The sequence below is a fragment of the Aspergillus aculeatinus genome (assembly GCF_003184765.1).
Source record: "Aspergillus aculeatinus CBS 121060 unplaced genomic scaffold BO66scaffold_41, whole genome shotgun sequence".
Taxonomy (NCBI): Eukaryota; Fungi; Ascomycota; class Eurotiomycetes; order Eurotiales; family Aspergillaceae; genus Aspergillus; species Aspergillus aculeatinus.
Genome location: NW_020291510.1, coordinates 58,989 through 80,843, shown reverse-complemented (window position 1 = coordinate 80,843; position 21,855 = coordinate 58,989). Strand labels below are relative to the sequence as shown.

Below are 21,855 nucleotides of genomic sequence, written 5' to 3'. Positions count from 1 at the left end.
ATGGCGGCCGAAGTGCATCCAGAACTTCCTTTGTCTTGCTCACCTACGGAGTAGTTGGATGCGAAATCGCCATCTCTGGGATAGATTAATCGCAGGTAGGTGAACTAGGTTATGTCCAGAAAGGACAATGCAGTGATTTCGTCGTGGCCCTTGTAGCTGAGCTGGCAGCAATCTAATAACTCTTGCGCTAAACACTGGTATCAGGCAATGGCTGACCCCCGGAAATATCCCTGCCTGGACGGGTGAAGTCGCAGTACTAAGGGACTACTAGTAGTATTAACTTCCTACGTTCTTATCTCATGCTGCAGGCGACCAATCACCAAGAGGCGTGGCCAGCTGCGAAATGAACCGCCACGTTCCAATCAAGCAGCGTCGATGAGCCGGGGGTGAATGCGCCAAGTCGCACGCATCTCTTGGTGCTATTGCTTGTCTGAAGCTTCGCTATCTGATAACGATGGATGACGGCGATCCCCGCGACCTGTCACATAGAGAGGCCGCAAGCACGTAGGTTCCCGAAGGCGTGGGGTAATCGTATAGTCTGGGGAAGAGATAGGATGGTGCCGTAAGGGCCATGCACTGGAACGGGAGGACTGGAGAATGCTGGACACCCTCAGTGAGGGGTTTGCCCACTACTCCAGATCCCTGTCGCAAACGCATGGAGCCGCGGGCATAGTCTGGCGACGGACATGTCTAGTTTTATTAGCACAAGCCATGCGTTGGACCAGCGTATTATTGTATTGCAGAGGGCCATTAGTCAAGTCACTGAGGATGAATACGTGCGTGAGTGGCAAGAATGATCACCCAGGAGAGTATGAGTAGTCAAGACTCATCGGCGATGGCCGAATAATGAGAAGCATGATATCAGCATGAAGCAGATGTTCACCCTGTCTGAGGTAGGAGAAGATAAAGATGGAAGGGGAAGGCTGATATGGATAGAGTGCGACAGATAAGGACTGGAGGGCAGTTTGGCAGCAAGAGGAAGGACCGACTTCAAGCTGAGTTGTTCGACCACGATTCCCATCCTCATCTAGTAGTAGACCTGACGGTACCTGACCTGTATGTACGAGCAAGCAACTAAGACCAATACATAACGGACTGTTATCATTATCAAATCACTCAGGGTTATAGCCCAGATAGTGTCCCTTATTGCCTATCAACAGACGAGGTCTTATCAAGGGGTGGAACTCATTGCCACAGACCCACTGTGTAGCAGAGTTTTGCGGGCCAATCCCGCCACGAGGGCTGTTGAATTCTGTAATCCATGTGGTGCTTAAGTCCAACTTCCATCCAATGAAAGAATTTGTGGCTGAGCATTACACGGCATGATTGGGACAGGGCATAAGCTTGTGCGCACTAGGGCTCAACCAGGACCCAGTTGGTTCTGTGGGGCATTTTCCACCTCTTCTCGAAACCGGTGCAGTGCACCGTTTCCATACGATGGGCTCTCACTTGCAACACGCGACACTGATCCTGAATCCACGGGCCGGTTTCTTTTTTTCTTTTTTTTTTCTCTTTTTTTTTTCTTAATCATCTTTTTCCCGTTTCTTCTTTGAGTTACGCGGTCGCGGCGGTTTTCCGACTCGGAAGCGATCATTACATCGATCTGGATCCGGTGGGCCTTCGCTCGTCTCGGACTGGTGTGGGCGTAACTGTGTGTGTGTGTGGGTGTGGTGGGTAAGAAATTATTCGCCATGCCTCTCAGAAAATCACTTATTAGACGCTTCGATCCCACCCCTCCTACAGAGAAAGAAAGAAAAAAGAAAGAAAGATGTGGTCGTCGTTTCGTCTTTCCTCGTCCCTCCCCCTCCCCCCTTGAGTTTATACTCAATACTTGAGCTTTTCAAGCTCTTGTATATACCAATCACCCTCAATTTCGAGTTCTTAGTACTCAACCCTTTCAATCCAGCAATCTTACACGCCGTTGAGATATACGCGTTACATCATGTTCGGTGGTATCGATTCGGAACGGGACCTTGAAAAGGCTCCCCAGGTGGCCAAGGCGCCTATGGATGACAGCAGCGATGGCGCCGTCCCTGGGGAAAGCTTCATGTACGGCAACTCGGTCTATGCAAAGCTTCAGCGGCTGGCTGGAAAGTTCAACATTGAACAACGAGGTGTCGAGCGTGTCCCCGAGAACGAACGGACGGATACCTCGTACTTCAACATCAGCAGCATGGTGTGTACCTAGTTTACTGCATTATGCTTTTGTCTTGCTGGCTCTCCGCCGGTGCTCACAAGACCGCCTCCCAAACTGACCCCTCGCAGTGGCTGGCAGCCAACATGGTGGTTAGTTCGTTCGCTATCGGTATCTTGGGACCTGAGAGCTTCGGGCTTGGCTTCGTTGACTCCATCCTCGTCTGCCTCTTCTTCAACCTGATCGGTGTCTTGACTGTCTGCTGGTTCTCTTGCTTCGGTCCCGCTTTTGGTCTCCGTCAGATGGTTCTATCCAGATTCTGGTTTGGGTACTGGCCAACAAGATTCAGTAAGAATCCCTCGCCTCTAAGCTTCAGACACGGTGTGCTAACCCAATCGCCGCGCAGTCGCTCTTCTGAATGTCTTGTCCTGTCTGGGTTGGTCTGCAGCCAACTCCATTGTCGGCGCCCAGTTGCTCAATGCCGTCAACAGCGACGTTCCTGGTTTTGCAGGCATTTTGATCATCGCCGTCTGCACACTCTTCGTCACTTTCGCTGGATACAAGGTCGTTCACTTGTATGAGTTCTACAGCTGGATCCCAACCTTCATCGTCTTCATGATTGTCTTCGGCATGTTTGCTCACTCTGGAGATTTCTGGAACATTCCAATGGGCACTGGGGCCGCTGAGATCGGCTCTGTGCTGTCATATGGTGCAACCGTCTATGGTTTCGCTACAGGATGGACCAGTTATGCCGCTGATTATACCGTTTATCAGCCCTCGGACCGCAGCCGCCGCAAGGTTTTCCTGGCTGCTTTTAGTGGCTTGATCCCTCCTCTCCTCTTCACTCAGTTCCTGGGCATCGCTGTCGCTACTGCGGCGATGGTTAACGATGGAAACAACAAGTACGCAACTGGTTATGCCCAATCTGGAAACGGAGGCATCATCTGGGCTATTGTGGAACCTCTCGGCGGATTCGGCAAGTTCTGTCTGGTTATCCTCGCCCTCTCCATTATCGCCAACAACTGCCCCAACATCTACTCCGTCTCTCTCACTCTTCAGGTCTTGAGCCACCACACTCAGAGAGTTCCTCGTTTTATCTGGGTGTTCCTGGCCTCGTGCGTCTCTGTTGCCGTTGCTATCCCTGGATACTCGCACTTTGAGGAAGTTCTCGAGAACCTGATGGACTTCATCGCCTATTGGCTGGCTATCTACTCCGGTATCGCTATCGCTGACCACTTCATTGTTCGTCGTGGCTTTGGTGGATACCGTCCCGAGCACTACGACAAGCCCGAGAAGCTTCCTTACGGCTTCGCGGCTTGCATCTCTTTTGCCTTCGGCGTTGTCGGCATGGTCACCGGTATGAGTGAGACCTGGTTCGTTGGACCCATCGCCAAGCGCTCGCATGGTGGTGATATCGGTTTCGAATTGGCCATCTTGTTTTCGTTCGTCGTGCATGCTATCGTCAGACCCATCGAGCTGAAAAAGTTCGGTCGGTAGATGCGTGCAACTTTCTTACTGTCTTTTTATATACAACAATTTGGGAATGGGTTTTCTTGGGAATAGGCTATCGTCTCTTTTTTTTTTCATGTCTGTTATGAGGAATCAGCTTGTCTATGGTGGTTCCCAAGTGGAACCAGACGGCTTCCGTCATGCTAGCTGGTGTTTTGTACATAGATATTATTGTTGATTCTAATAACTCCCGTGCAGATGAGCCGGGAAGTCGAATACGAATGAAGTCATCATGAAAGTTCCTGCTCCGAGACTGAATTTATCTAAGGATGTTATCATTGTCTAGCAATGTCGTTCCTGCAGCACATGATCTGTAGACACCCATTGTTGCTTTCCACCTCGGAATCCTAGGCATAGCAAACCCTCGTAACATCTAGATCCAGGGTGACTTGCACTAACTCCAACCCAGATCGAAGCCTGCGATTGGAACATCAACGACGACTACTCGACCTTGATGCCTCTTCCAGGCCATGCAGGATAACTTCATGTTGTAATCGATAATAGATTGTTCCTCCCGGTGCATCTGCCTCTACGGCGAGCCTTCAATTTGCAATTATGGCTAGGATAGAGCCAGCATGGCCCATCATTCAGGCAGTACCAGATGCGAAGAATTGTAACCCGGTGATGGAAGCATGTCCCAGAGCATCTGTAATGATGGTTGCTTGATGAGGTAGCAGTGCGCATGTTCATATACCAGTCATATTTGAGGAGTCGAGGATTAGTAGATACTCTCCTGGTAAGTAAGTTTGTCAACATCTCAGCTCTTTACTTACTGCACACCATCTACTGTGTTCTCTTGAAGTCCGTCGTCAGCTTTCGACACGTTTGCAACATTACTCTAGTATACCGTCGAGGCTGGCTGTAGTTGATTTGACTTAAGATACGTCTGTAGACGAGTGTGGCCAATTGTGACTATTATCTGTCTACAAAATGACTGATTATATGAGCAGAGCAGTTAAGCGAGGGTTCACTGTCCTTAAGGCGTAAACATTGTGTTGATGAGCCTCATCTAATGGTTCGTTCGCATGTCTTTCCTCGCCCAAGAGCGACGGCCCTCACGTGACCAGGTACCAAGGCACCAGCCACGGCAGGCTGCGCCACTTGCAAATTGCCGCGCCGCGAACAAATCCACAACGGATTCATTCGCCTTTCATTGTGAAATCCAGAAAACTAGCAACCCAAGGCCCATACGCAACCCCCCTCTTTCCATCACACATACCACCCACAATGTCTAAGCTAGGAAAGTAAGCATCTCGAAAGCCCCCAGTTGTCATTTTCGCTCGACCCCCCAAAAAGCGAAGAACCCTCTTTCCATCGAACCCCATTTCATCTGACAATATTTTTTTACCCTGTCTAGCCGCGCCGACTGGGCCGACGACGAGGAGTTTGACGACCCCTCCGCCCTCCCCGCACAGCAGATCACGACGAACAAAGATGGCACCAAGACCGTGGTCTCGTACCGCTTCAACGACGAGGGCAAGAAAGTGAAGGTCACCCGCCGCATCAAGACCACCGTGGTGCGGGAACACGTCAACCCCCAGGTCGCCGAGCGCCGCAGCTGGGCCAAGTTCGGCCTGGAGAAGGGCCACGCCCCGGGCCCCTCCTTCGACACCACCTCCGTCGGTGAGAACATCGCCTTCCGCCCCAGCATCAACTGGAAGATCCAGGCCCAGGAGGAGGAGAAGAACCCGGAGAAGGGCAGCATGAAGGACCAGCTCAAGGACAAGAAGGTCAAGTGCCGTATCTGCAGCGGCGAGCACTTCACCGCGCGCTGTCCCTTCAAGGACACCATGGCCCCCGTCGACGAGCCCGCCGGCGGTGCCGGTGGCGTCGAGGGCGGCGCCGACGAGGGGGCCGCCGCCGCCGGCGGCCTGGGCGCGACCTCCGGCAGCTACGTGCCTCCTCATCTACGGAAGGGTGCCGCCGGCGGCGGCGAGCGCATGGCTGGCAAGTTCGAGAAGGACGATCTGGCGACTTTGAGAGTTACGAACGTAAGTTATCTTCTTTGCTTTTGCTGCGTTACTACTTTTTTTTCCCCCTTCCTCTCTTTTCTGCGGGGGTGGGTGGGGTGTGGGATGAGCAGGCCGGTTCTGTGTGTCTGTGTTAGCGACGGTGACGACGCATACGCATTCGCTTACACCCACCTACTCACTCAAATCCCTTCAAGGGAATTCTCACCTCCCGCGGAAAGAAACCGGGGAAAACTGTTCGCACCCCATTGCAAACAAACTCAAAAACTAACAACTGCAACAGGTCAGCGAGTTGGCAGAGGAAGGCGAGTTGCGGGATCTGTTCGAACGCTTCGGTCGTGTCACCAGAGTCTTCCTGGCCAGAGACCGGGAGACCCAGAGAGCCAAGGGTTTCGCCTTCATCAGCTTCGCGGACCGCAGCGATGCTGCCCGTGCCTGCGAGAAAATGGATGGCTGTAAGCTTTCCCCCCCCCCTTCAGCCCCTCAAGAAAACGAAAATGAACTAACATCCTACCTCTTCTACACAGTCGGTTACCGCCACCTTATTCTGCGCGTCGAGTTCGCCAAGCGGGCTACTTAGATTCCTATCACCTCGTTTTTTCGTCCCCTAAACTCTCGCACCATCCCCCTTTCAAACTCATTCCCATCTTATTTCCGGTTCACGACACCTTGGCCGCTTTCCGTCAAGAAGCGGGTTTCCTTCATGATGACTTCAAGGATCCCTCAACTACTACTTCCTTTTCTTTGTATTGTATGATCCGATCGATAATGATGAATACTGAAAAAGGATTTCAAAGTGTCGATTTTTCTGCTAAGCTTCTTGCGTACATATATATATGTGTTGTTGTGTGCGCACATTTGGTCGAGGTCTATACAAAAAGCAAGGGAAACCCCTCCCAAAAAAGAAGCAGTTGCCTCCTTTTCCAGTCATCCTCTTCTTCATCCACTTTCTTGATATCTTTGCATGGTTTCATGTCATGGGATTTGGTTTCCTTGCTTGATGGTCTTCTTTGTGGTCTTCCACTCCCCCCCCCCCCGCTTGAGCTTGGTTGAGTTTTCTTCCTCTTTTTCCTTGGATGGTTCGAGGGAGGCGAGGTTTTGCTTTGCATAAAGAAAAGTGCTCTTTTTGACTAGGTTCTGAGACGAGATCACGTTGCATTCAGGGTTAGCGTGGGCTTGTAGGCATGTCCCAATGATAGAAAGTCTGGTTCGACGTGGCCTTTACGATCATGTGAACGTAGGAGTAGACAGTCGCAAGCTGGGAAAGGGAGGGAGAAGGGTCAAGAAGTCCTAATTCCTTCTACCAACCTCCGCAAATGCCTCCGGCAGGACTGTTAGTCTTCTTCGTAGATGCATTCATTCCCCTCCTCGGCCTCACCCCTGGTCCACTGTGCAGCAATTGCTTATGGAACTTTGTCCGATGAGTCAATCTACATCATTGCCAGCTGTTCTTCCCCTACACCCACCAGGATTTTCTTAAAAGAATCCGTGGACGGGGCCAGAAGGGGGGCCGGGGGCGGCACTCTAGCCCAGTAATCGGCCAGAAAGGCTGGGAGATGGTTATAGGCCCCCACAGTCAGAGAAAGTGGCGGATGGGCGTTGACAGGCTGCGGCGAACAGACTATCGAAGTCAGTTTGTCAAGGATATGCTTGCCGTATACAAGCTTCTGTCAGGCTGAGAAATGGCCTGTGGGCTAGGCCAGATGGCAAAGAAGGATCAATAATACTCAGGAGCTTCTGAGATTAGCGCTGCCCCCTCCCCCATCCGCTTCACGCACACCAACCCGCTATCTCTCTGCAAGAATCCCTTGTAAACATGGCTCTTTGGTAGATGCCGCAGGATAAGGCGCTCCTCAGTGGCAAGATCGGGGTCATGCCACATCTGAATTGGTCGATCTTCACGCCCAGGAGGGTAAGCATGACCAGACGAACAAGTATCAACATCAGTGCGTGATGACCTCCGCCCAAGCCGTCTGCCATTCAGATAAGCCAATGCCTGTTTTCTGGGGCGAGGCGTCACGCCAAATCAGCATGATGGAGATGTATAGAATCTACCTTCGCAAGTGCACCAATGGCTATTGCTCGGAAGGTATGTGGATGGTGTGCTGACTCCGTCCGACATTGGTTACATTGCATGGATACGGTGTTGGATAGTTCTGTCAAGAATGGTCTTGTGTATCGCCCTGCGAGTAATTCCGTCAACTGTTGATATGCTCTCCTTCTGAACACACTCGCGAGCTCCTATCTGTGTTACCCTCGAGAGACAACTGAGCTGGCACTAGCCATTCACTGGAAGAGCCGAATCCCCACGGGACTCAGCATATCCGTCTCGCCAAATGGGCGTCTTGCACGCCACTCTCATCAACGTCACCTACACCAACCTTACCCAATCAAGTATAACGACCGTCCTATCCGGTTCGACTTGGTCGAAGAAGCAGATCCCATGGCTGAGAGCCAGCAGGCATCATACCTTCTCGGCTTTTTTTTCGGTTCGTATTCCCTTGAGCAAATGCCTCGAAGGCGTCGATCAGCGTCGGTCCTATGGCCCTAATCGTTGCTGCTGAGACTCCAAGGCTATACACTACCGCTCGAGCGTCCGATCGAATTGAGTGGATGGGCATGATAGGGTGAATTCCCCGGCCAAACCTGGCGCCTTCTGCAGTATTTTCAGTTATGGGCCGGCTCTTAGAGTTGGTGCTCGCGTTGACCTCGAAAGAAGTCTTCGCCGCGAGCGGGAAAATACCCAGAATACCAATTCCAGGCAGCAACTGATCCTGATCCCGTCGAGTCACACAAACAAGCCAGATTTGATAGCAACCCAACCAACGAAGACGGCCACGCGGAATAAGGAATAACAATACTAACTTGGGTTTTCCGGTACAAATGCCGAATTCCCTTGACAAGGTATTAGCCGCAGTATCGCCAGGTATGAGAAGAACGATTCGGATCAAAGAGGGTTTGCAGACAAGGATGGGGATACAGCTAGGACGGAGCTGTTGAGATGGGTTTCGTCTATACACCTTGGCTCCAGATGCGCAGCATTCAAGAATGAGCAATAGCGGCCTGGCTCCTTCGATATTTCCAGAGATCAGTGGCATCGACTCAAGGACAGCCCAGTGTGCTGAGGTCGCTGTGGTTTAGCTCTTCAGTTCAACCGGGCAAATCACAAGTGGACCGGGAAGAACCGGTATACCCTCGGACCCGACGCTACCAGAGAAACCAACGATGCTCCTGCCTAGAACACGCGCGGTAGTAGCACCTGTGCGTCCGCCACGGTATATTTCCTCTGGTAATGATGCTCAACCGCATATTAGCTCGACCACTGAAGAAAGCTGCTACAGCTTGAATTGAGCTATAGAACCGGATACTCTCGGAAGGCTACTTCTGCCAGAACCGGCTGCCCGGTAAGAATGATCGGATAGAAAGGCTAATATGCAAAGAGATGATTGTAATCCGCATAGCAGCTCAGGTAATAGAGCCAGGATTCTGTCAAGGATCCATCCAATTGTAAAGTCTATTGAGAATCCCGGAGATTAAAGCCGAATGTTCTGGACTCGCCTCAAGTGCAGCTGCTTCGATCGGCAAGACGACGGCCTGGCGGGGCTTTGTTGATAGTCCAAACCGTAATATCGGCCGTCTGCAGCCCAAAACATGTCAGGACAGGCTTCTTTGCCCCAGCATGGATTCGAAAATGTACTGTAATTATCCTGTGGTTGCACAGGAGGCTGCATCGGGAGACGTATCAGCCACTAGCACGGGTAAAAGTCAGCAGGCAAAAGGAATGGATCGCGTTCTGATTGTGAAGGACCAGAGCCGTGCATTAATCGGAAAGGCACCAGTGGGCGCAATTTGGTAGCGATGCTACTTCTGAGACAGGTCCAACACATTCCCACCCAGGTTAGAGAACTGGGCCCTCGTTAGAGCCTTGTTCGAACCTTAACGTAGGAACGGTCATGAATAAACGAACAGCTCCTCAATCCGAGTCTTTCGGGACTGGACTCCAGTCGAATAAGAGAAAAGAGAACTGACAAATGCCTTCGCAGATGCTCTGTTATGTCCATCGGCCAACGTAATGATGACTCCGTTAGGACTGACCTCTCTGATTCGCGAGCTGGTGCTCTGGAAATTACCTAGCAGCCCGATAAAGTCTTGGCCCAGTACTCCGTAACTGGAACAAATGCGAAGTTTTTAAGGTTTGTTGCTTAGGTAGACACAGCCCTGTCAGCCATATCTTGGTAAAGTACGGAGTAGCAGAGGAAGGAGATGTTCGGGGCGTTGTCGGTACCCGGCTTTCGTTCCATCGTTCTATCGTTACCAGGACCAATGGAGCTCAGTTCCTGCTCTGACGAAGAAAGATGACACCGCACTGGCGCTGACTATCATGATGAGCCATAGAAACAGAAAATTGTGGAGGAGACGGACGACTGAATCGGTTGTTGGTTGTTGGCGCAATAATAACAATGGTTGTAAATGGTTGTAAATAAGAAGGTACCAGTCGGCATGGCACTAATCCCTTTCCAGAGATTCCCTGCACGTGCCATGAACCCTCCCGGCACTAAGAGGATTTGCCCATGGCCCATGGCCCAGTGATTCTGAAATTCTGAATTAATTTTGATAGACTAAGGTACAGTACACTACTCCTACTACTTAGTTAACACTTACTATGAACAGTTAGTACGGTCGGTACCTATACATCTGTAATGTGATTCTCTCTGGTTCGATTTAGTCTCCCACAACCGTTCTTGCTTCTGTATCCGCGATCACGTTTGTGGAAAATGCATCCCTGCAATCACCATGTCCAATTGTTCGTCCTGAAGATCTCAATGGGTTTGATTCTGTAGATTGGCATTGGCACGGCAGAGTTCTCTAGTAGAGAGATCTCATTCTCATGCTGAGATGCGCGTGAGATCATACCGTATCTCCTTTCAACCATGGGTCCATCGATAGATCATTATTCCAATCAGCGGGCCCAGCTCTCAAGTTAACCCTGGCTTAAAATAATGCAACGTCCTTCACGTCCCAGTCTTGTCTTGACTCTCGACCCCCCTCCCCCTCCCCCACCCCCCTGTTCAAGGTTACTATGGGATTCGCGCCGCATCCCGCGGGCACGTCCTGCACGACATCCATCCTCCACTAGGGACTGACTCTATACCCAGAATTTGCAGTCCTTCAATGACTGGCTTCGAGGGAAAAATCTCACTCGGACACTACCAATGATGACTTCTTGGCGGCTTATTTCAGCACCGTGCATATCACATCTGGACCAACTAGCTTCCTGCAGGTCTGGCCGATCATCCAGCCACAGAAAACCTCTCCCATTAGGAAGAAAGAGGGGGGAAGGAATAAGAAAACATTGACCAAAATGTCCAGATGAAATAACAAAAAACAAAAAAACAAAAATCCCCCACTTCCGCAAACTCCATTCCTTTCCAGATCCAGTGAAGTCACTTAGGCTGTCTTACCTGGCAGTGGGCCTAATCAATTCTGGAAAACATGCTGTGCGCAGCACATGTACGCTCCACACCGAGAATCGGTAGGACTGGAAAGGGGTCATTGTCGCTGAAGTGCATGCGATTCGGTCAAAATATCCAACCGAATCAAAAGAGGCATGCTATCCATGCTACTGCAGTTTATACAGGCTGCATATCTGAAGTCATGGTTTTCTCAGGCTATGTCGGTGAACGGACAACCACCACGGGTCACGGTATTCAAAATCGACCGTTGGATCGAAATCTGACGATCGCCCTCTATTCATGCAAGACTCGCTGTTGCTCGTGCCTTGAGAATATTCAAAGATTGCGAGGGAAGTGATCGCAAAGAGGAGACTTCTCTTGAACATGGCTTCTTCTTTTTTTTTTTCGGGACCACTTACCTGGCACGGTATGGCTAGACGGCGTACATCGACCCTTCGTCGACGGCCCTGAGAGCTATTGGCTATCTGCATCTGCCCAAGCTCAGTAGTATTATCGACAATCCCCATCATGGGACTGGGGTCTGCACGGATTCCCGGGGCAATGATCGCCGCGAATCGGTTCTAGTACCATCTTATTCGGTCTTGCTGCACTCTGCCGTTCGTCGGGTGTTCACACACTAGGACAGCTGACTTCAACAGTAATGTTCTGTATGGAGTATAGAACAGTTCACCAATCAAGCTGCCGGTTGAACTATGTCGAAGTTGGAGTTCATTCCACACTGAGTTTGTGCAGCGCTAAATTTGCCTGGACTTGGGTCAGAGAGATGTCACATGGAATCTGACCAATATTGTGTGTCTCCAACGGTTTTTGACAGGGTCCAGCTTTTTTTCGCGTTTTTCTTTTTCTTTTTTAATCTTTCCTGCACTAGTTGGGATGAGACGTCAATCTTTCCCTCGAAGGTCGTTGCTCTGTTTCTGGTTGAGGGGTTTACCTTCTTTCCTTTTTCGTCCTTGAGTCGAAAAAGAAAAGAAATCGATGCGCATCAATTCGCAGACGAGAACGTGTTGAAGAGAGGGAGGTGGAAACTGAGGGCACGCGCGCCGCAAGACAGACAGACAAGAAGTATCAACAGAGAACAAGCCAGAGGAGCAAGATCAGCAATGAACAGCACAAGGCTTTTATCTCTCAACCTGCACATCAGGAGTACATAAGCTTCTTCTTCTCAAAGGCCAGGTGCACCCATTGTAATCCACTGTTCTTTATTCTTGACCTACGCAACAGTGAAGTTGGAACAAGGAAAGTTTTTGGGCCCTGGCATGGTCTAGCTCAACAGCAAACTCGTGGCGAGGGTGGTATTTGTTCTCAAGCTTAAATGGGTAACCTGGAGCTTCAGGGCTTGTGCACAACGATCCTCTGCAGACCATTTCCGCCGCACAACTACCAGGGTCGCTCATTGGGTGCCGTAAAGGGGCCAGCCTAGGTAGACAACGGAGACTGAAGTGCGCGTCTTCAGGGTGTGGGCAGGAGGAGGAACCGTGAGCAAAGCATCTTCATCCAACATCCAAAAATCAATATCAAGCGAGCAGTTCCCTCGCAACAACTGTCGGTTCAGCCCTGCCTTTTCCTCTGGATCATTCGGCACTGGAGAACGGTCTCAACAATCTTCGACCTTCCGAGCCCTGCGTCAGGTCTTCTATTTAATCTCCCGAGGAGCAGGACTCTATTGTCTCCAGCCGCCGTCCTCTTGACGTGGATTACCGACTTTCTGGGACAACCGATCTACATATACATAGGGTTGCAGCTGAGAATGAAAACCTGCATCAACTGATGCAAGATAGTCTCCCTCTGCTGAGCTGAGCACATTCCAGTGAGTCTCATCATCTCTGTATCCTGTTCTCTCGCATCGGGAGTCTCCGTGCCTCTCGTCTTTCCCTTCTCAGTCTCCTCCTTGGAGTTCGGCCTTGGAACTACGCTTTACTTCGGAGCCGAAACAGTGTCATTCCTGGTGATGCTTCTCATTGCCATGACATGAGTCATGGAGATGTCACTGGCTGCATGAAACCTGCAAGCTTTGGTGTTTTGGAAGACTTTTCGTCAAGACCTGCTGGACATCTGCAGCGCGATGGCTAGCAACAGGGGTGTATTGGCTCCGTTCATTGTCTACGTCAATATTCCCGTACCGTTCATAAACCTGCCAAAGGCCTCCATGTCTTCTTAGTCACTGTCCTCGAGGGCATATGTGTGATGCTGCTTTCATGCTTCTTTTTTTTTCTCTCTCTCTCTTCTTCTTCCCACCCATGCTGCTTATTGGTTTCAGCTCTTCTCAGCCCGTTTTCTTTTCACTGGTCTAATGCTTCTATTTCACAAACCCCACCCCCCTTCATTTTATATCTCTTCGCAGGGGATTTAAGCGACAGGCCTGCTTGATGGGTTTGGCCGTTTTCTTTGAGATTTCATTGCTCTATGCCTTTTGTTTCTCTAGCAGGTGTACCTCTAATAGATAAGCCTAACGCTGCTGCCTCGAAGCTAGGATCCTATTGCTCGACCAGAACGCTGAAGGCGGACAATATCTCCGGGTAAGAGCGACGACCTATTCCAAACCGCGCGGTTGCGAGCCTTATGGGCAGGCCTCACTGACAGCGTCTAACAGCTGCGCTCTCACCCTACTTAGTGTCATCCAGGTCTAGTGTTGACAGGGTCCTTTCGTCGCTGCTCAGCTTAGCCTGACAATCAAAATCGGAGACGCCCCAGGCACGAACCCGTCTTTGAGCTTAGTTTGCTAAATCCTCAAAAGTTTATCTATTGATCTTTGTGACTCTTTTTCTTCCTTTATCATTGCTGGCCTTTTTTTCCCCTGTTCTCTCTCTCTCTATTTTTCGCTTATTCTTAAGGAGGTTTTCTATCTTTCGAGGTAGTTACCCTTCTGTGGCTTTTCCCAATGAATCATTGTAAGTGGTTCTGTCTCTTATTTTCCTGACATTCCTTACCCTGGCACCTGGCAAGATTTCCGTCAATTCCATGATGCGGTCTCAGCGGCCGACTAGGCTCGTGACCTCCCCCCCAGTCGCGATTACTTCTGACAGGCAGCCGATCTACATCCGTGGGAAGGGTGACGTTAAGATTCTCTTTTGTTTTTTTTTCCCTACCTACACTTCAAGCTTCTATTTCGGTTACACAATTTCAGAATGCCCGATTTCCTTGAATTCGCATGACATCAAGGGTTACTGCTTCCTACTTCCTTGGCTGACAGGGAGTGAAATTGAACCCTTTCCTCCATGCTGGTCTGGCGGAAGCTAAATCTTCTTGTACCTTTTTGTCAATTACTATTATTCATTTTCATTTCCTTTTTCATTTTTCTTCTAATTTCTTTTTCTTTTTCCTTTTTGTCTTTTTTTTTTCTCTCTTCCGTTTCTTTTTTTTTACTTTTTCATTTCTCGCTCTCATCCACTGCCTCTCTCTCTCTCTCTCTCGCGTGCGGGGAGAGAGAGAGAGAGAGAGAGAGAGAGAGAGACCCAATGTGGTGATAGTATTTCTCTATGTCTTTCCTTCTCTATCTATTTCATCATGCTCTCCTCCATTTTTCTTCCCCTGCTGGCAACTGTCCAAAGCCACCCTGCTAACCATGGGTTTATTGTCAGCAACTCTTCTGCAGAACTCGTTTCCACTGGATGGTCCCCTCAATACTGACGGAGACTACGCGGGGGCGCAACGGCCGTTTTCTGGATCGACAGCTTTTTCAATGGACGAAGAAGAAAATACCCGGAGAGGTGGCGCCGTTGGCCATCCTCTCGCGCAGCCTGTCTCAATACCTGCTACCAACGGTTTGCGATACAACACACAGCAGACTGCACTGCAGGATGTACCGTAAGTTCAGTTCTCTTTCAATCCAGGCTATCCTCGTGCTCCACTTGTCCCGCTTGCAGCCACTAGTTGCAGCATTTCCTTCTTGTCCAAACAGCCTGACTACCGAGTAGCTCGCTGTTCAACTCACCCTCTCTCTGTGTTGCTGTCATGCTGCTTCTGCCTCTTTGGATTAGTCCTTTTTATTTTATCCTATTCTATTTTTCTGGATTGGATTTTCTTCCTTTCAACCTCTGAATACTTGTCCTATTATTATCTCATGTTCATTTTCCCAATTTCTTCTGATATTCCGTTTCGGCCTGTTATCCTTATTTCATGAAAGGTTTGGGTCTGGTAGCCTGTTGCTTGCAGAGTGCATTGACTTGTTGCTCCCTGGTCACATCCTTGGACCCTTCGCCTCGCTTCTGATACGCTTATACATGCCTTGCAATCATGATGCGTTGGAAGCCAATGAACTATACCTGGCCTTTCTGTTGTCCTATCTTATTTTGGCCCTCGTTGCCGCCATTCTCTCCAGACTTTTTGACACCTGCCCCACCGACACAGCATCATGACTAAATAGATTCACAGCTACGCAGCGTCGCCAACCATGATTATGAGCCCTACTGACTCGTGCTCTGGTTTGTCTCCATCTCGCCCTGGCCATCTGCTCTTTGTCTTTGGCTGTTTGAGCTCGTAGCTAATGGGTGTGCTTCCTAGCAGAGACCTTCTCTTCCACATCCAATTCTATCTACTCACATTCACCCGGCCTATCCTATGATAGAATTTCCGATTTTAGATCCCATCGAGTACCTCCGGCGCTGTAAGTCTGTCTACTTACTCGATGATTCATTCTCAACATGGGTTGATTGATAAGAAAATTTTGGGATCCATTTAGTCAACCACCGACCAACATGTCGCCTAGCGTACCATCGCAAGCCACTGCAGTTTCGGTGGGGAGATCCGACAATTATTCAGGCTATGCACTTCATCGCGGAACGTTTCCATCATTGTCTGCCCTACCCGAGATGAGTAGGATGGCTCCTTATACGACAACACCAAGAGCACTCGAGGGTCCTGTCGAGCGTTCTCTTTTTGGGCAGTCGACAAACCTGCTGATCGATCCTGTTCAGCGCTTGGCGCAGCCCATGACGGATGCACCTCCGTTCCATGAGACCAATGTCATTCACCCCATCATCTCGGGCAATCAAACAATTAGACCTGAGATACAAGCGAAAATTCACAAGGGATTTTTCCAAGTGGACGAAAAGTGGACTTGCTATCGCCGCAACTATTTCTCTGTCTCGTGTTCCTTTTCTTTATGCCCTATGCCTCACGGTCCTCTTTACCTCAAATTTTCCGAGCAATCAACGGCAGAGCGCATCCTGTCATTTTCTATGTCTATTTCGGCAATAGTAAATGCACAATGCGGGGAGCCTCGAGAGCTGGTTCAGCACACCCCGAAACGAGACAAGCAGTCGGAAAGAAAACCAGGGAAGATCGTGCTTCAACCGTGCCAACCTTCGCCATTAGCCCTGGGCCACGGTGGGGCATCCAGCAGCAGTCCTCACGGCTACTCACTCACACAGTCGGCCGGAATACCGATGGAGTATACTTCCACGTACGCTGGGGCCCCGCAGCCGTCACAGCCCCCGACACAACACACTTTCGAACGCATCCAATTTCAGAAAGCGACGGCAAATAATGGCAAGCGACGGGCTCAACAGCAATACTACAATCTGGTGGTAGAGCTATATGCAGAAGTCTCCCATCCGGTGGGTGGAACTGAGACCCAATGGTTTAAGATAGCCCGCCGACTTTCTCACCCCATGGTCGTTCGTGGTCGCTCCCCGGGCCATTACAAAGATGGCCGACGCGATAGCTCAACGAGCATGGGCCCAGACGGGGGGAGTGGTGGCTCGGGCGACGGCACCGGAGGCGCTGTCCTACCCCCGGGCATAGGACAGGCTGCACGGTCTCACTTGACCTTAATGCCGTACGACGCTTCTCACCGCGGCGGTCCACATTATCCTCGCACCGATTACCATCAAATGACAGCGGCAGACCAGTCACCGCTCAGCGAAAGCCCGCATATATCTTCATCTTCCTCATCAGCGTTCGACCTGGGGCTCATTACGGATACGATGGATCCCATGGATTCGATGAAAAGTACGACTAGTATAGATTCATATCAGGATCATGGCTACCATGTTCTGAATGGCCGAAAGCCTGGCAGCCAGTACCGCCACCACCTGCCGTCTTTTGACTACGACTCAATCACTAAAAGCAGCGACGAGACCGGCAACGGGTTCGCGGACACTTACGACCCTATGGTCTCGTTTGTCCCCAACGACCAGCATGAGTCGTCGCATTATCTGAAACAACCTTCTCGAATGGCTCCAAATCTCTTCCACCATTCCACGAGCAGTGGGTATGATCCTGTCTACTCAACGCGTGCCAGCGACGGCAGTCCTTACGGTCGCTTTTCAAACTCCCAGAGTCTGTGCGCTTAGCAGTTGGCGTTTTCGGCTTGACCCTGACTTGCCCTTCCCGTTACGCTCCTTTTAGCTGATGCACCTTGACCTCTAGTCCTGTGGACTGCGTTTTCTCCTTGTATCGCCTCCTACATCCCTTCTCTTCTATTCTCAGCCTTCTCTCATTGAAAGCTCAAACACTATCACTATCTCTCTGCTATTCAAAGCCTTCGGCAGGATCAAACTTGACGGGTCATTCTGGTCGCCCTTTTGCCGTTATTTTGACCTTTCTTTTCTTATTCCTCTTCATCTTTCTTTCTGTTTCTCCTTCTCTTTCCATGTGGATTATTGTGAACTATTTTTCCTGGTGGGAAAAAGAAAAGATTTTCGGATGCTTGTGATGGACTTTCCGAACAAAGCCTTCTATGTGTTCGATATAGACTGACAGCTTGAGTTCATTGACATTTTCCATGTAGCCAAGGCAAGCGAAATTGCATTGATTATTCGAGAGAGCTAACCTATGCGAGCCTCTTCTTTGTTGCTTTGTCGGGGACCTGGTAAGGTTTCCGCCTCTACCCTACCCCATCAGGTTCATTTCTTTTTGTGTCTGTATTGACTTTTAACCCATAGCGGGTCTCTTTCCTTTTCCCCCGCGAGGAGTAGTAAGCCACCAAGGACCTGCCCTCCCCCCTCCCAGGGTATCAGATCAGGGAGACAGAATCCCCTCCCGCGATAAGAAACCCCGATAATAGGGACAACAAACGCATGGAGTCTGAGCGAATGCACGATAAAACCCAAGAAACAGGGAAATGCAACCTTCGCGGCCCAATAATTGGCTCTGGCGGGGGTTCAGAAATTCTCCGATATGTTGCCCTACTTAGGACTAATTTGAGGGTCGCCGCTGTCAGGCCAACCTAATGATGCATGTCAAACCGACATGGGGGTGGGAGGAAGGGGAGAGGGGAAGATTGAGAGTGTACCGGCACGGAAAAAAAAGCAAATAAAAAAAAAAGGAACAAAAAAGAACCGAATTCGATCCATACTCAAAGAAGCAAATGAACAAGCCTGCCAGATGGTGGAGGCAATTGGAAAGTGGACATCTGGCTGATATCCGTTTGTGATAGGAGCAGGGAGGAGGGAGGAGGGAGACGGATGTGCATCTCAGTCGAAAAAAGGCTGGATTTGCTTGATCTCCTCCCAGGCTTCATCTGCCATGCGCCGTTCCCCGATCAGTCCAATGGACAAGATGGACAAGGAGGCTTGGAGGACTGGTGATTTCGAGGGGACTCCAAGAGAGAGAAACAACAGCAATAGGAAATAGAAGGAGAGGGAGGGGGAGGAATCGGGAAGGGACAGAGTCAGACGAGCTCAATCAGCCCCAATGATGATTGATGATGATGATGATGAGGAGGAGGAGGAGGAGGAGGAGGAAGATCGACAAAGTTTGGAAGACTTGCTTCCATACAGACAAAAAGTAAGAAGCATGTGTATGTGTATGTGTAGGTACAGTACTTTACTTTGTGTACTTCCGTACAATGAATGGACGGGATGGTACGGTACCTGCCAAGTTTGGCGGCCGGCCACCAGCAGCAGCAGCAGCAGCAGCAGCTGGTGCTCACTGCTCACTGCTCACTGACACTGACTAACTCTCTTTGAGTCATTGAATCTCACCTCCTTTTCCCCTTCGAGCTCCCTGGCCCCGCCACTTCCAGTCCTTTCCGTCTCTTCTTTGTTCTAATTTCTTCCTTCTCGTTGTCTTGTTGTTGTGTTTGTTGAGTGGAGAAAGTGGAGTGAGTGGGCGCTCTACTCATACCTACACAGTACAGTCAACGAAGTCAACGAACCACTAGTTACAGTTTGCCCGGCAATTCGTCTTTGACTTCCTTTACGGCTCAACGGGCTTGCTTGCCACCCCCCTCCCCAACTCCATAGCCTCCGATCTCTCGATTGAGTACAGACAGTACTTCCAGTCTCGCCCATCGCGTTTCAGTTCAGTCCAGTATATTCCCGTCTCTCGGTCCTCAATTCACCGATCCATACGCGCGGTCCGGGATGGAGATGCTTCCTTCTTCCACAGCTGCGGATGACAAGACTGGAGCGACGTCAAAAAAGGAACATGCGACTAACGCGATGATCGCCCACCCGATGCGTTCCATGATCGACCGGACATACATTAGGCCGCTGAGTGAATCGCGTTAGGAAACCCGCATCGTTCGTTCCCTTCTTGTTGCCTCTTCTTTAGAGGCTTAGCGCTCGCGCTCCCTCTCAACCCCAACACGGTACGATGCAGCTCCCACGCTCAATAGTGGTCAGACAGATGGTGCTGCGGGAAACTTTAAAGTACATCAGGTACAGTACATACATTACCTACTCCTAGGTATGACTTTCACCCATTCAAGACTGGAAGTTCTATGGAGTGCTGGTTGGCTGCTGCCTCCACTAAACTTACCGCTCTCGGCACGTTCCGGTGCCGTTCCAGACGATCTCATTTATGTACTCCGTACTATGTATCTCTCAATCAAGCTGTAGGCGGTCTGCAAACGCAGACATGGGCGCTCGAACTTCTATCCTCGACACCACTCTTGGGAAAGCTTTGCCTTCTTTGAGAGTTCAGCATGTGGATCCGCAACGAGAAAAGAGACTTTATTCAATGATTCTCTATCGAAATGGGCAATAAATGGAAAAAGCCAGGAAGGGAATACGCGATACCCTGCCAGGTGCTCTCTTGCCATCAACTTGTTTTCAGAATGAACCCACATACATACATGCTCAAGCCCCGTTCTCTCATCTGATTTCGAAAGCCAGGATACAGCGATCATTCCTAGAACCACATGCAGCTGGTCCAGCCTGCAGCAGCCGAGACATCATCAGAGATCACATTAGTCCGACCCGGTTGTTTTCGTTCAAATGGCTTATCGATTCTAAACGGTGGCAAGTGGGGGTGCCGTGGCTAACGAAGCCAGACAGTCTCGGCGCAATAAAGCTCCCCTAGAATAGCCCACCATGCACGTCGTACAAGGGAGTAGGGAGGAGGGAAAGGGTCCGACAGAAGACGATCGGCTCCGGGCCCTCCTGTGAGCCACAAGAGGCCAGCCATTGATGAACAACGGTTAAGACAAAAAAAATCGCCTGCTTCTGGAAAAAGCATCCAACATGAACCGCGTTGCCTTCCGGCCACGACACCTTTCCGAAGCGTGGTGCGACTATCGTGATGAATCCAATCCTTTCGCAGTTTCACCGCATCATCTCTGATCCTTGAGCAAGGTATGAAGCCTATCGCCTTGCACAATTCAACCAACGGTCAATGTGGCGGGGCCACTGTTCCTTCGAATTTACCCGCCCACCACGAAAAAGGCGACAGGGACGCCTCGTTCCATTGATCGTCTAGCGCGGTTCATGTGGGAAATAGGGGCCTTCGGCGAATTGCATGCGACAACAACCCAGGAAACATCTGAAGCGAAAGGAATCCTTGTATTCTGTATGTCCGTTGATCCTGAGTCGTGGGTCTGGTTTCCAGCCTGGGCTTGTGTCGAATCCGAGACCATGGGCCACGGCCGGTTGAGATCCTGGCAGGAAGAGAAACAAACCCACCATGCACACCCCTTGTGTGTATGGGCTACTCTTCGCGTCAATACTGGCCTTGCGTTAACCAGTCCCATTGCGATGCTGGCGGGGCGGTTCAGTCCCGAAACTCCTGGGCTCAGACTTCGGATGCTCACTTCTAGTCACCTGGTGACTGCGTCCAAGACTAGCTGTCTAGAGGGAATGACTCGATGCTCATTCTCGATTTATTGCTTAGCTTGCTCTCACTTGGGAAGTGTTGTAGTTCTTCTTCAAGCCCTTTTCCTATTCGAACCGACGAAACCATAGCGATATTCTCGATCACCTAAATCAACATACGAGTGGCTGTCCCCAAACCTCATCCCACACTGCATGCGTCAAGACTTCCGTTTCACGAAACGGTTTTCCCGGATGTTGTGTCCCATCAACAAACTTCTGACAAGGCTCAACACGCGACGAGAACCCAATGCCTCTGCCGAATGCCAGCTCAGTCAGTGCCCTGCACCGACATGCCGCCCAGTCTGCCATACCGCCCTCCCTCCTGGCTTCATTCTTCTCCAGCCCTCACTTCATGCCTTATTCGCCACCATGTCGTCTTATTCCTTGAATGTTGCGTTAAACATCCATTGCGCCTGCAACAGCTGCAAGACGCTCATGTGACAGTGTTGCCAGTCCGCCCCTCGCCAGGTTAATGACAAGTCTTGGCAGAAAAGAAAAACTCGAGGCCCCATCTCAGTTCAATGGACACACAAAAGCAGTTCTCCCTGTGAGGGTTTTTCTGAAACCCATTGCCTCCCGCACATTGCTCTGAATCCAGATGTCGCGTAGCCTGGGCGGTACGGAACCCCCTTGATAAAACCGCCAGGGGGCCTCTATTTCAGCAGCCCAAGTTCCGTCCGTCTTGGAAAAATGAAAACTCCATCGCTCTGCCTCTCCTTTTCTTGGTAGACCCC

General features: G+C 50.4%; 9 protein-coding genes across 9 annotated transcripts; 7 read left to right on the top strand and 2 right to left on the bottom strand.

Moving 5' to 3' along the window:
- Window positions 1-1,744: 1,744 nt before the first annotated feature.
- Window positions 1,745-3,870, top strand: BO66DRAFT_393730 (cytosine permease). Its single transcript, XM_025647826.1, has 3 exons — window positions 1,745-2,176; window positions 2,266-2,482; window positions 2,541-3,870. Exons 1-3 carry the CDS (start codon window positions 1,943-1,945, stop codon window positions 3,629-3,631), a joined length of 1,542 nt encoding a protein of 513 aa, XP_025501333.1. The 5' UTR covers window positions 1,745-1,942; the 3' UTR covers window positions 3,632-3,870.
- A 928-nt stretch (window positions 3,871-4,798) lies between these two features.
- On the top strand, window positions 4,799-6,650 carry tif35 (translation initiation factor eIF3 core subunit g). The gene is made up of 4 exons (XM_025644828.1): window positions 4,799-4,887; window positions 5,001-5,634; window positions 5,897-6,068; window positions 6,141-6,650. The coding sequence occupies exons 1-4, from the start codon at window positions 4,871-4,873 to the stop codon at window positions 6,191-6,193; spliced, it is 876 nt and encodes a 291-aa protein (XP_025501332.1). The 5' UTR covers window positions 4,799-4,870; the 3' UTR covers window positions 6,194-6,650.
- BO66DRAFT_152695 (uncharacterized protein) lies at window positions 6,280-6,814 on the top strand. The gene has a single exon (XM_025642167.1). The coding sequence runs from the start codon at window positions 6,367-6,369 to the stop codon at window positions 6,664-6,666; it is 300 nt and encodes a 99-aa protein (XP_025501331.1). The 5' UTR covers window positions 6,280-6,366; the 3' UTR covers window positions 6,667-6,814.
- Window positions 6,815-7,266: 452 nt separating this feature from the next.
- BO66DRAFT_152687 (uncharacterized protein) lies at window positions 7,267-7,878 on the bottom strand. The gene is made up of 2 exons (XM_025642165.1): window positions 7,669-7,878; window positions 7,267-7,586 (listed from the first exon to the last, which is right to left on the bottom strand). The coding sequence occupies exons 1-2, from the start codon at window positions 7,733-7,735 to the stop codon at window positions 7,384-7,386; spliced, it is 270 nt and encodes an 89-aa protein (XP_025501330.1). The 5' UTR covers window positions 7,736-7,878; the 3' UTR covers window positions 7,267-7,383.
- On the bottom strand, window positions 7,808-9,011 carry BO66DRAFT_152692 (uncharacterized protein). The gene has a single exon (XM_025642166.1). It carries the CDS (start codon window positions 8,709-8,711, stop codon window positions 8,022-8,024), a length of 690 nt encoding a protein of 229 aa, XP_025501329.1. The 5' UTR covers window positions 8,712-9,011; the 3' UTR covers window positions 7,808-8,021.
- Window positions 9,012-11,130: 2,119 nt separating this feature from the next.
- BO66DRAFT_152679 (uncharacterized protein) lies at window positions 11,131-11,518 on the top strand. The gene has a single exon (XM_025642164.1). It carries the CDS (start codon window positions 11,182-11,184, stop codon window positions 11,422-11,424), a length of 243 nt encoding a protein of 80 aa, XP_025501328.1. The 5' UTR covers window positions 11,131-11,181; the 3' UTR covers window positions 11,425-11,518.
- Window positions 11,519-14,691: 3,173 nt separating this feature from the next.
- On the top strand, window positions 14,692-14,895 carry BO66DRAFT_300996 (uncharacterized protein; the record flags this gene model as incomplete). The annotated part of the gene is made up of 1 exon (XM_025643212.1): window positions 14,692-14,895. A coding segment is annotated over one exon (204 nt), but the record flags the coding sequence as incomplete, so codon positions are not given.
- A 344-nt stretch (window positions 14,896-15,239) lies between these two features.
- Window positions 15,240-17,621, top strand: BO66DRAFT_152617 (NDT80 / PhoG like DNA-binding family protein). Its single transcript, XM_025642163.1, has 3 exons — window positions 15,240-15,508; window positions 15,588-15,690; window positions 15,766-17,621. Exons 1-3 carry the CDS (start codon window positions 15,478-15,480, stop codon window positions 17,378-17,380), a joined length of 1,749 nt encoding a protein of 582 aa, XP_025501326.1. The 5' UTR covers window positions 15,240-15,477; the 3' UTR covers window positions 17,381-17,621.
- A 2,914-nt stretch (window positions 17,622-20,535) lies between these two features.
- Window positions 20,536-21,296, top strand: BO66DRAFT_152532 (uncharacterized protein). The gene has a single exon (XM_025642162.1). It carries the CDS (start codon window positions 20,738-20,740, stop codon window positions 21,209-21,211), a length of 474 nt encoding a protein of 157 aa, XP_025501325.1. The 5' UTR covers window positions 20,536-20,737; the 3' UTR covers window positions 21,212-21,296.
- The last annotated feature ends 559 nt before the right edge of the window (window positions 21,297-21,855 follow it).